The 13,653-nt window shown below is 43.8% G+C and overlaps 1 protein-coding gene across 3 annotated transcripts in view; it reads right to left on the reverse strand.

Annotated features, from left to right (window-relative positions):
- The window catches only part of ATP2A3 (ATPase sarcoplasmic/endoplasmic reticulum Ca2+ transporting 3), a 120,964-nt gene that overhangs the window by 37,176 nt on the left and 70,135 nt on the right, over positions 1-13,653 (reverse strand). For all 3 annotated transcript variants that reach the window (XM_067537861.1, XM_067537860.1, XM_067537862.1), the window contains exon 8: positions 12,669-13,133. In XM_067537861.1, the coding sequence (XP_067393962.1) occupies positions 12,669-13,133 (465 nt within the window). The remainder of the gene's footprint in view (positions 1-12,668; positions 13,134-13,653) is intronic.

The raw sequence follows: 13,653 nt of genomic DNA on the forward strand, positions 1-13,653 counted from the left end.
AATAGCAAATGTATGGCTCAGTAATGTGAACACATTATCAACAAAAGAGAACAGGAGAAGTCCTGACCCAGGCAAGGTGGACACACTTTAACAGTCCATTTCCCCATCCACGCACTAACTGGTTAGGGCAAACTGAGGGAATTGGCACTGGTGGTGCAGTCTGGGTCTAGCATAATGGGATAACGGTTGCATACAGACTTCTCCAGTGCACCTTATCCTGCTTACCCACTCATCCAGGGACATCTAGTCACGTCCAATAGTTTGGTACTGTTGTTTTGACATGTGGACTAGCGTCCAGCAAGGATTAACCTACATAACACCAAACTTGTTTTCACTTCTGCCCCAGTTGGTCACATCTTTCTAAGGCATACCCTGACATCTAACAGCTGTCTAATGAACTTTAAAAGCTCATCAACATTCCAGTCCAATTTTCCCTCCCTCATGTTTTTAAACCACTTGCTCATGAGCAGATGAGATGGTTACTTAAAGAATACATCGCTGTGGCCATTGTACAGGTTAGCTGTTAGTGCAACATCACCCTAGGGACTGAGTTCTGCATTGTAACCAGGGGTTGGGCTCAGCTTGCTCCCCCAGAAGTCAGGAATTCCACTGCCTAGCAATTGGCCTCCAGGCTCCTACAGGTGACAGATACTCGCTTACTGCAGACGCACACACCCCTTCCAACTCCATCATGGTAGCTTTGCTCATCAGAATAAACCATGTGCAGCTCTCCACCTCTTCATGATGGCATTAATCCTAGTGCAATCCTTCCTGCCTCCCTCCCCTCATGAGTTTCCCAGCCTCCCTTGCACCAAAATAACCCAGACCTGCTCAGAGAGGCAACAACCAACGTCATTCCTAAGCTGTCCTATTTCAGTACCTTGTCCTCGAAGACTCTTAGCTTAGTCACTGAAGTGTTACTAGCCCCTGTAGAAACTGAAAATTTTTTCAAACATCAGGAAGCAAAGCCAAACATCTAAAGGCCAGAGTTTATAAACTCGGCATATGTGCCCGTCATTCTCCCCCACAAATCCCAGGCTACTTCCTCTTGGATCTCATTCTGTATAGACTGTCTGTCAGCACTGGCTAAGCCTGGTTTATGTTCCAGATCACTCTGAGCATTTGAGGGAGGGTGTTGATAAATGGAGAAAGCCATCCAATGATCATTTGCACATGGGTTGAAAAAACAGCTTGTGAAACCTTTCAACAGCTAACAATGGGAAGGAATAATGATTCTGCGGGCTTAATGTTCTGCTGCAGGGAAGGTGAAGCCGTGGTCACAGCCCAAAGCTGCACTGAACCTGTACACACAGGGCTTCTTATCCAGTACATGCTTTCCCCAGAACATATGCAAACAGCACTGAATGAATAGGGCTGTATTCTGCTTGTCTTAGTACGTGGCTAATTTAATTGGCTTCCATGGGACCATTTGGGAGGGGAAGGAAGGCAGGATTCATTCCCACGTTCTCCCAGCTCAGGATTCTATTTATCCATTTAAGCAACAACCTCCCCACCCCAAGAAGTCGGCTCCCACTCTCCTCTTTTATATCCCTCTGGAAAATCCACTTCTCCCAGGAGGCTTTCCATCACCAATCCAGAATGATATAGTGCCATCAGTGCTCCCCTTGTTTTAGTTAAAATACTCCAAATTATCCACATCAGCCTGGTCTCCTGTTGAGTTCTTGGCTGTTCAGATTATAAGCTCCTTGACAAGGAAGTATGGTCTTGTGGCTAAGACATTTGGGTGATAACTCAGGACTCTGGGTTCAATTGCTGGATTGTAGACAGGAAGAATGGCTCTATTCACTTGCTAGTCAATGACTCAGGAAACCCAGTTTCAATTCTCTGCTCTGCCACAGATTTGCTCTGTGACCTTGGGCAAATCATTAAATCTACCTGTCCTTCCATTTCCCCACCTGTGATATAGGCAATAAGAAAACTTCCCTCTCTCACAGGGACACTGTAAGGATAGGTTTGTTACTGTTTCTGAGGTGCTTGGATAATATGGTGATGGGAGACATATAAGCACCTGAACTGTTAAATGGATAGCCTAGTGCAGAGCATAGCATCAGCACTTCCATACCAAATAATCAGAGCCCCCACTGCAGCATGGTAGGAGTATTTTCAGTTTCTGTGAAGTGTGTATTTGTTTCAAACAGAGTAAGGCACCCAGGCATGGAAATCAATTTTAAACCTTTAAGCTAGTAAATAATTACAATGGACATTCTGAAGGCTCCTACAATGCAAAGAGGAGAAATACCTTCAGTGCCTCTGTCCCACTAAATATTCACAAGCTGCAAGACGTTTAAAGCCGCTCATCAGATCTTCCTCCCTCTCTTTTTTTGGGTGGCTCTTGAAGACTAAAGCAAGGACCTCCCCCGCCCTCACAGCATAAGGACCACCACAGAAATGGGATGCTTGGCTGTGTAAGGCTTGAGACTTTTCAACTAACAAGTTGTACAATGGCCCATGCAAACATCCGATGACCCAGGAAGCCAGATGTCCTCTTGTAATTCTAATTTCGATAAGAACACCACATTTGCTTTTGTGTTTCTGTCTGTCTGCCACCTATCTGTAAAGATTCTCTGCCCCCCCTTTTTCCCTCCACCCTACCCCCCCCCCCGGGTGTAACCTTAGCAGTCTGGATGTTAAGTAGAGTGATTAAAAGTGTCTCTGTATGTATTTAACAACCATTATCACGGTTGTTCTCTGTAGATGGGACAATGTCTGTATTTGTAAATGAATAGATAAAGAATTTAAAATGTATTACGAATCGATAAGAAAGGGTATATAATTGACCACTGTAACATCATGAAGCTGAAGCTGATTTCTCAGACTTCCCGGTATCGTGAATAAACCCCTTCAGTATTGTGTGTGCTGCCTGATTCTTGGAGAAAGAATCCTTCATGCTTTACAGCTGCATTTCACTCATTAACACCTGTGATTTACAAGATAAGACTGGTAACAATATGCAAGCTTATGAATGTGATTCAATCTACAGGTTGAATCTACAAGCCTCGAACCTCAGTCCACAGGGCTCTAAGAGCTAGATAGTCCCAACCCACCACCCAAAGACCAGCTAACGGAAGACTCCAGTCCTGGGATCTGATTGGTGGAACACTAGGGGTCGGGTCCAGACTCAGCCCCAGCCTCTATTTAACCCAAGCACAGGAGCTTGTCCATGCAACTGGGTTCTTGCTGCTCAGGGCTGCTTCCCCTGCAATACCTAATCCTATTGCCTGATGTTGATGTCCTGATAACCTGACCCTGCCTGCCTGCCTGCTGACTTTCAGTTCGCCCTCTGGCTAGTCTTGGACTCTGATCTCCTGGTATCAGACCTGGCCTGACTCTCGACTCTTGCTCTGACCACTAGGTCAGACAGCTCATGTCCCATTCATGACAAGCCCTTTCATCTTTGGAGCTTCACTACTGCAAAAACAAAATCTGGAAAGAAAGATCCATCTTCATGAACATGAATCGTGTTGGGTGTTAGAAGCCTTTTCTCAGTGTTACAAAGTGACATAAAAGATACCATGGTGTTTCCTACCACCCTGGATCCAGAGTGGAGTCTCCATCAAATCTGAAGAGAGACAAGCAGTTCATCTTCACAAGTGTATCGATTCATAGGGCCAGATTCTCAGCTAAGATAAATCAGCGCCGCCTCATTGATTCTGCGTTGCTGAAATACATCAGCTGAGAATCAAGCCCATAGACTTTTAAAGCCATAAGGGACCAGTATGATCATGTACACTGATCTTCTGCACAGCACCAAATAATTCCTCCAACAATTCCTCCAAGGGAGGGAATTATTCCTCCATTCTGTGTAAATGGATGCTATCGAACTAGTGGCTAAACTAGATAGCATCTTTTAGAAAGACATTCTATCTCAGTTTAATCACTCCAAATGAAGATTAATTAGCCATTTTCCGCAGGCGTCTGTTCCATTGGTTAATTGTCTTGTTAAAACATGCAGCTTATTTACCGTTTGAATTTTTCTAACTTCAAGTTACATCATTCAGAACCCACTTTAGAGACAGCTTAGAGCAGGGGTGGGGAACGTCCGGCCCGCAGGCCGTATAAGGCCCGCGAAATCATTTGGTCTGGTCCTGGCGGCGGGGGGGAATTCGGCGTTGGGGGGGAATTAGGCGGGAATTCGGCGACGCGCAGGGGGGAATCTGCCAAAACCCTGCCGCCATTTACCCCTTTTCGGCAGCGCGCCGTCTTCTGTGTACCACCATCAGGCCCTTCGCAGAAAAAAGGTTCCCCACCCCTGGCTTAGAGGAATCTGTTCTGTTCAGGTTCTTATTCTCTGCCGATGATCACGGTCTCTCAGCACCATTGAAGAATAAGAGAGAATTGTTGACCAGGAGATTGTGAAAGAGCCAAGTCTGCTCCTCTGCAGAATTTTGTTTTAGTCCTTCCTCAGGTCAGAAGACAGCCCCTGCCTCTCCTAGCCTGAGATTCAAGAACCAGTGCAATAAGGGCTGATCAATTTGTATGTCCTACGACTGGCAAAAATCATACGGAGACATATCAGGAATAGCAAAGAACATTGCCTGGCCAGTTACAATTTAAGGGGCTGTTCCCTCTAGGTGGTAAGTGCTCAGACACCACAGTGAGGAGAGTTCTATAAATGCCTAGGCAGATAAATGGAGTAGCTACAGGAACTTAGGGCAAGATGTATGCATGCATGGCTGAAATTTTCAAACGTGACTACTGATTTTGGATACCTCAACATTTTGGTGCCCACCTTAACGGGTGATTGTTGGAGGGGGGTGCTCAGCTGCTCCTGAAACTCAGGGCCCTTTTTAAGGTGCTTCAAGTTGAGTACACGTCCCTCCAAAAAAGGCGCCAAAAATTACTGAAAGTTAAGGTCCACGTAGTGAACACACACTGTGGGCTGCATGTGCTCTCATCAGGTGCACTTGCTATTGATATGCAAACTGGTGCTTGCAGATACCCACAACCCCCTCCTAGCCCGTTCTCGCTTGCTGCTTAGTATCGGTTCTTCTTTCTAAAACACTCAAGACTGTGGAACAATTAACACTTTCACAAGAGCAAATATCTCAAATTTTTTTTTTTTAATTGAGCACAGGCCTTATTTTTCTAAATCTATGTAAAAATGGTGTTCTGTAACCCACGGCAACCAGGCGTTACATTAAATTTCTTACACTAGCTTGTGCTCAATGACTAATACAATGGCATCAAGTCAAGATGGGTAGGAGAAAGGGGGGCGATTTTGATTGTGGAATCTGAAAGGTACGAGCAGGTTTTCAGTATTACGTTATGGTGTATTTCCAGACTGAACAGAGGGGTATGTTTGCAGTAACTGTAAACAGTGAAGGGGAAATAGCTGTAGGTTAATCCATAAACAGGATAGGCAACATTTCATTTACAAAAAAAAGGCATAAAAACCCAAACCTATCTGCATCAGCAGTTTAAATGGCCCTTTCTGTGAAAGGCTGCTGGAGCCGAGCCAGCCAAACAAATCTTCTATATAAACTCTGCCGCACTGTTTACCTTATAAGGCTGGAGGGTGCATACTAAGTCCTGTGTCAAACAAAGAAGGAAACTCAGCTGGCCCCAGACCAAGTTCTCGCTCCAATATGTACCTCTGTGTTTAACCCCTTTAAAGCCATATTTCTGTCAAAAATTTACTATGAGAGATCTGAAAAAAAAATAACTTCAGAACTTGCCACCCACACATGTATGCACACTGTTCCTTCTGCAGCTGCAATCTCATTTCCTCCCTTGGGGTAACAGCACTAATCTAGACACATTTTGGAAAGCAACTGGATCATAAAAATATTTACTCTCTAAAGTAATGCTGGGCCCTTTTGCTGCCGGTTCATTTGAGAGGAGAGAGGCAAGATGAGAAGAGTTATTCTTTGGGTTTTTTATTTAGTGCAAAAGACCACAATATAATAAACTGCTATGATTTATACACGCCTATCAGTTACTAGTCATCTATTTATACTTTCATTTTCATGTTAACTGGGAAGCTGATCAAGATATCCAAGCGCCTGTCAGGTCCCTTTGTCACTGCCTACTTGGGCTGGATTCACAGTGGCAACCTAGTGGTAAAATGGTCATAGGTCCTAAAGATTAAAAAGGGGAGGAGGGGGAATCCCTGAGCAAGAGAATCCAATGAACAAGCAGCCAGTGTTTGTTTTAGATAGAAGCTGCTGAATCAAACTCTAATCTCCCGTAGATTGGCTTCAACAAAGGGGCATTCAAGCAAAAACCACATAACTCTAGGGAAGCCATTCTGCATACAGCATTTTCCAGGATACTGATTGAACTGTTTACATGTCTGTTGCTCAGAGCTGCTGAGAAAACTCAGTCAAAAGACCTCAAAACCAGGCTACCTAAAGGACAGACAAACTAGCAGTGATCTGAAGTCAGTTTGCAGAACGGACTACCACAGAAATACAAATTCACCTGTCTCCTCTATCCAATGGGTGATTCATGTAGTTGCAATCTACTGTGCTAATCTCTTAGCTGCTTAAGAGTCATCCTTCTCCCCTTCCTGTGTTCACAATACACAATCTATGTAAAAGTCCACATGGAGCTCTCCACACTGTTATCCCATCACTGGAAAAGCTGGTAACTGGCCATCAGAGCAGCAGTGGCAGAGTTATGGGACTGATCCAGCCAAGTGCAGGCACCTACTACAAGGTGTACAGATCTCTCAGCTCCCACTGTTATTAAAAGCTGGAAGGACACTCAATATATCAACAGGACCAGGTCCCATCTCAGCATTATGTTTGCCTAACCCAATGCCAATTGTCATAGGCATGCGCAGCACATTTCATTAGGGTGTGCACCCAAGTAATCAGGGGTGTCAAACTCAACTCCGCCGGTGGGCAACTTTTGAATTACCCGCTGGCGGAATTCTCGCAACGTACTTGTGTCCGCTGAGAAATGACGTGAGACGGTATTTCGGTGGCAGATCGCAGCGTCTACCCCTCCGCTGCAAGATTGCGCAGCTCCATCTGCCGAGAAACAGCGTGTCCACCACACTTTCGGCAGCAACATGAAACTGACCGAGATGGCGCCGCAGGCAACAGAAAAAATGTTCGCAGCACGAATACAAAAGGTATCTCTGATACCCCAGCATTAGGGTGTTCCTGGGCACACTCGGCACACCCTGTGCACACACCTATGCCAATTGTCCTTATTCAGAAAGGACGAGCCAGGCAGTGGTTTTAAAATCAGAACATATTCTTCTTTGTCCCTTCAGGAAGGTCAGCTCATCCACTGTTGTTTCAACAGGTTACGAGGCATGTACTTATCTTTCCAAACACACCCATCAGATCATAACTTCCAAATGTCATCCTCTGCGTCTTGGCCTCCTGGTGTATTAAGTAATGGAGCATAAAATGGTGCCATATGCCAAGTTTTAGGAGACTATAATTTGAGCTGAATGTCAATTTCGATAACTGTTGTTCAAAGGCTCCATGATGAGCTTAATTCAGAGTTATTAACTTATTACACAGATCCTGCAATCTTCTATAAAAAGGATGCAATCTGCGAGGATAGAAGTAAAACATTTCTCTCCCTCTTCCCCCTAAGCTAAATAATGCTTGCAGTTAATGTAATTACATAATGGCTTCCTCCCATATCATCTCCCTTGTCAAAGCAGCCATACAGGAGAGACAATAACTCAGACAGACGGAGGGAATCTTCTAAAATTATCCCCTCCAAGGTCTGATTTCAGTGCAGACTTGTACTGGCGCTAGTATTCAGACTGTTTTGACTATCGTAGGCTAAAGAGGAGCACTGATAAGCACTTACGGTGCATTTCCCCTCTCCCCCCAATTAATTTATTATACAAAAGGGAAAGTGAGGAAAGCCAGCCATTCTGGTGATCAGCTCATAGGTAAGGAAGAGGGAAGGTCCATATGAGGACCCTACTCATCCTGACAGAATTTTTTGTCTTGTTTTTTCATTAAGCAAGTGGCATGCTTATAAAAAGGTCCAGGGCTGACGGATTGGAAGATTGAGTCCTCTGTGCATAGAATAGTTACAAGTTCAACGCAGGCAACTGAAGTGCAGGCTTTCTTCATGCAGGTGTATGGGATTGGATACTGGTCTCAGCATCACAAGACCTTGGATGCTATTCTCAGCTCTACCAGTGACCTGCTGTGTGACTCTGGAAAAGTCGCTCCCTGTCTCTGTGCCTGTTAATCCTACCACCCATTGTCTAGACTTGTCTGTTTCGGTTGTAAACTTTTGGGGGCAGGGTCTGCTTTTTTATATGTATTTGCACAGAGCCTATCGCAATGGGACTGTACTCCTGAACACAGCCTCTAGGTACTACTGTACTACAAATAGGCCTCAGTGACCGCAATGGTATTTCAGCATCTATTACATGCTTTGCTGATTAGGGAGGGATTTACACACATGCTGACGTGCTGTGCTGACTGAGGGATCTGAAGCGATGCTGCAGTATGGAAATAGACTGATTTTCAAAGGTGAATTAGGGATTATAAAAGGCTGGTAAAAATCAACTATCAAGACTTGAACTGAAAGCCCAGAAGCAACAGCAAGAAATACAGGCCAGCAAAGCTAGTGGGGGCTCCTGCATTCATTCATTAATGACAGCTGATGAAAAGATAAGATTACCTACAGGAAGTGATGAGACAGAAATAAAGCACAATAATCTTAAGGATTGGATCAGGACAGAAAAACGGAAGGAATTTAATTAACTCCTATCCATGTTTCGCTGATCACCAGAAAGCTTTTAGCTCAGTCTTTGGGTGGCTAGCAGTGATTAATAGGAGTTGTCTAGCTACAATTAAATTGCTTCAAACATCTATAACAAGGAACAGTGAGATGGAACGGGCAGAGTTGGAATTACATAGCTTCTGTTGAAGATGCTCGAATCACTTAGGGAACTTCCGTGGCCTTTTATTACGCAGGTCAGACTGGAACACTATATTTGTCCCTTATGGCCTTAAGATCTGCGAATCTAACGTGTTGTTGTATCCTAACTCTCTACAGTGAAAGAACCTATGAAGATAAATATGGAGGTGAGGCAGCTGAGTCACCCATTATATGATACTCATTGCTGACCACACCCTATGGGATTATGTAAAAGGTTCAGCAAACACCCACAGCAGCATGTATCAAGCTGAGAAAAGAGACAGCAATTTATCTAGACTCTGAAGAATGGAAGTGAAAGTAGGCAACAGATCTGCAAACTCCCCAAGAAAGCCAGTTCCCAGGCTACCAGGACCCCCAGGCTCTTGATTTATCATACCAAACAATGGCAGAGAAAGCTCGCTGGTGAAAGAACGAGAGTGATAAAGATTGGAAGCTGGTTATGGTGCATGTAAACTCTTGTCATGAAGTACTACCAGTAAAAGTGTCAAGTTGTTTGCAAAGCTGTACTGAACATTCGGTTCTTATTAACGTGCATATCTTCAAATGTGTGCCTTAAATTATGCATATGCTTGAAGTCATTTCACACACTTCTAGTTATGCCCGTGCTTAAGTGCTTTGACGGATCAAGTCCCAAATACTGGCATTTGTAAGTAGTTTTGTTTCCTCCCTGAGTAAGGAATGAGTAAAAAGAGAGAGTAAGAATTTCAGGACTTGGTCTCAGACAGACATGGAGTATCATCAATGGTTGGATTCAACTGGAGAAAATTTGCTAAATTTGGTCAGTCATGTGCTTCACGGAGAATCCAAGAAAGGTTTCTATCAAGAAGGTGTTCAGAAGATGGGCAAAATAAATCATATGTGCAGTAACTCCATGGGGAAGAAAAGTCATGGAATTACATGACAGAGGCATTGGATATTATCATTGGTTTTTTGTTTTTAAGTTTCGCCAAAACTTGAATTTTGAAACAAATGTTTAGAGAGAAATTTTTTCCCTCCATTTTTGACCTTAGAGAGCTGATTTGGATTTCAAACTTTTCGAATTTCAAAGCTAAAAAGGGGAAGGGGCGGTGGGGAAGGGAGAAATCCAAAAACAGATCAAAGATTTTTCCCATCCAGCCCTAGTGAAGGAGTTAAACAAAGATGAGAGTGGTGGGAAAAAGCAGAGCGCCTTTAGACTGGGAAGGATTTACAAACAGGGATCCAGCTCTCTCATTTGTAAAACCACTTGAAACAGGTCTGAAAAAGTTCTGTGGACAATAGCTTTCTTTGGACCATTATAAAAGAAACAACATCCCCAGTTTTTCCTGATCGTCCCCAGTTTTTTCTGATTGAAGTCTGCCTGCCCCAGCTAACCTGAAATTAATGCTTAACCTTTGTCCAGGGTATTGACAGGCTTTATACAGTTCCCACTCAAGACAGAGCTGGTCTGTTTAATGAAGGGAACTCCTACAGGATAACTAAGTGCTCATTATCCGTCATGACCACCCAGTGTAAATATTTAACAGGTCTGCAAATCTGTGAACAATATCCATATTCCTTCCATTAAGTAGTCATCTTATTTAACCAGGGAACTCCCAAAGGTTAAACATTAACACACAATTTCTGTGTGTCCTCAACCTGATCGGGCCTGGAATAATGTTATCCAAGAGACCCACAATTCTGCTGACTGATTAAATTGATATTGAAAAAGGAATGAATTAATTTGGCACCTGATCTTAAGTTAGAAGCTCAGGCTAGGTTTGTTAAAAATTTGGGCTGAGTTTTGAGAGAATTGTGATTATAGACAATATTAAACATTCTTGTTATTGCTGCTCTGTCCTCTCTCCCTCCTCCGCCCCCCACTTCGGCTTGTTTGTTTCACACACCTGTTCTGCCTTGCCTTTTATGATTTTACTGGATGTTTGGGTGCACATGGGCAGAGGGGATCAAAACCAAGTGGAGGAGTCTGCTTGCAACCCTGCAGCCTTAATGGGCTGCGGTTTGCGCAGCTCATCTTGGAAGTCCTAAAATAAAAAGGAAAAGACTTAAAGAAATCAATGGTCTGCCGGTAAAGAAATCAGCTGGCAAAGCAATCTTAATGGTATTGTTGTGTGAACAGGTTCCTGGAAAGATAAAGGTCTCTTCTGCACTACATGTTAGCTTGTTGATCAGCAAGAGATGCTTCCATATCTGTCCGCAGAACCATCAACTTCACATTTAATGCCTTTAGACTCCTACGCATTTATTATGCAGATGAACATGGGCCACTCACTCTGCCATATCACTAAGGAAACCAGAACCACTACAGAACAGGAATAGCCTGCCAGACATACTCCTGAGGCAGCATGTCACACACATGTTACTCTAGCTAGCTGCCTGTAAAAGGGCATGAGAAGAATCACTGGTCCTCCAATGTATCTGCTTTGCAGAAGGGATAATAGGAAGATGGTTGGAGTGTGTGTGTGTCCCCATCCCTCCTTTCTAAGCAAGACATGGAAATGGCACATTTGTTTCTAAAATGGCTAGCTCCAGTGCTGTCTCTATTTAAATAATTTATAGAGCAGAAGTCTCAGACTTTCCCATACTTTATCACTTCTAGTTAACCAATCAGTGCTCAAAGCACGTATGGACATGCTACAATATGTTGTCTACTTTAGACAAAGTATAAAAGCTGAGGGGGAGAGTGGGGGAGGGGGGGGCGGGCGCTAAGAGGAGAGCTGCTGGGCAGTTTTATTTCCCCCCTCTGGTGAAACATTTTCCAAGGTTTTCCTATAAAACCTGAGTGCCAGTACTAAGAAAAAGCTTTTCTTAGAAATGAGGATTAATGGGGAAGTGAGGAGTGCTTGGATTATCCAGTCTTTCCTGCCCTATTCTATTCTTGTCAAGCCCAATATAATCAAACCCCACGGGGAGGGGAATGGAAGATGCTCCACAGAAAATGGCTTTTATACCAGATAAAACTGATACATTCTTTAGCCACGATGCCCACGGTGTTTACCCTATAACGTGTGTTTATAGTATATTTAGATTCCAAACTCAGCTATACAGGATTGCTGTTCCCGCCCCAAAAAAAGCACAGATTAACCAGGTTGCATTAATCTTATCTTGACCCCAGGATTTCTCAGGGTGATCTTCTCTTATATAATAAAACCAGGGAGTTACACTGATCCCCAGTTTTGACTTCTGATAGTTCAGCTTTTAAGTTTATAATATTTTACCAGCTTGGTTAAACAAGCCTGGGAAAGAACAGACTAAACACGTGTGCTTACACGTGTAGCTCTCATTTCAAGTAGATTCTCATCCTATGGGAAAGCTCCAAGATAGAAGAGATCTTAAAATAACCTCTGATGAGCCACACCTTTAAACAGGTGTAATTTGTTCACAAGAAGAAACAGTACATGAGTGAGCTATACAATTGCAGCCCTAGAGCCATGCAAAAATAAACTAATTTTCACTACCAGTAGGGAGGAAAGGAAGACATGTTTATACAGGGTTGCAATAAAGTAAAATTTTTTCATGCTTTTCTTGAAATTCCTAATTAGCAAAGTTTCTGCAAGCGGAGACAATGTTTTAGCCTTGCATTATGTCTGTGGGGAAGGTAAATGTTATTATCCCCATTTCACTGGTAAGTAAACTGAGGCACAGAGGGATAATGACTTATCCCAGGGTCTCAGAGCGAGGAATATAATTCAGATCTCCTATCACTGAGCCCTGTGCATTAGCCTCAAGACCGTCCTTCCCGGCATACCTTACAGAAAAGCAGAACGGTGTTTACGCTTTTGCATGGCTCAAGAACTCACCCTGCAGACAGACATCTGGTTGGTGGTCAGGGTGCCAGTCTTGTCAGAGCAGATGACAGAGGTGCAGCCCAGCGTTTCCACTGAAGGAAGGCTCCTCACAATAGCATTCTTTTTGGCCATACGGCGCGTGCCCAGCGCCAGACAAGTGGTGATGACAGCAGGGAGACCCTCAGGGATAGCAGCCACAGCTAAAGCCACGGCAATCTTGAAATAGTAGATAGCCCCACGGAACCAAGAGCCGCCATGGACCGGGTCGCTGAAGTGGCTGATGTTGATGACCCATACAGCTACGCAGACCAGAGAAATGACCTTGGAGAGCTGCTGGCTGAACTCATCCAGCTTTTGTTGCAATGGGGTCTTTTCTGGCTCAGTTGCAACCATCTGATTCCTGATCTTGCCAATTTCTGTGTATACCCCGGTGGCAATGACGACTCCAACAGCCTTACCAGCTGCAATATTGGTACCCTGGAAAGGAGAAAAAAAATAAGTCATTTGTATGTATTAAATATACAAATATTAGATCTGTGAGCCTGAAGCAGCAAAGTGATAGCTCATTATGCATAATGGCTCATTATGCCAATTAGAGGACAGGATTCAGACTCAAGACTCCTGGCTTCTTTCCTAAGAACAATGACTGTCTAATTTCTCTCCAGCCTGGACCTATTGACTCCAGTTTTCTATGACCTTTTGACAGGCCTTTCTACTTTTGGTGATATCCCACCTAAGCAGGGGTTTCTCCAAATCTAGCACTAGCTACTGAGTCTTCTGCAGTCTTCAAGATGCGTGTGGTTTGGGGCTTTTTTTGAGTTAGAAGCATCTCAGGACGTAATGCATACCCTTTGCCTCTAAGAAGCATAGAAAGTTGAAGATGCTGGGTCCAGTAGAAACTGCCAAATGTAAGGACTGCCCTGTTCTTCCCCCACACTCCTCCCTAATGGATTTTAAGGTATAGCAGCCTTGCTTCACAAATTCCTTTGACTAGTTT

Source organism: Emydura macquarii, unplaced genomic scaffold, assembly GCF_026122565.2.
Source record: "Emydura macquarii macquarii isolate MOO-44397 ecotype Brisbane River unplaced genomic scaffold, CSIRO-AGI_Emac_v2 contig_450, whole genome shotgun sequence".
Classification (NCBI taxonomy): domain Eukaryota; kingdom Metazoa; phylum Chordata; order Testudines; family Chelidae; genus Emydura; species Emydura macquarii.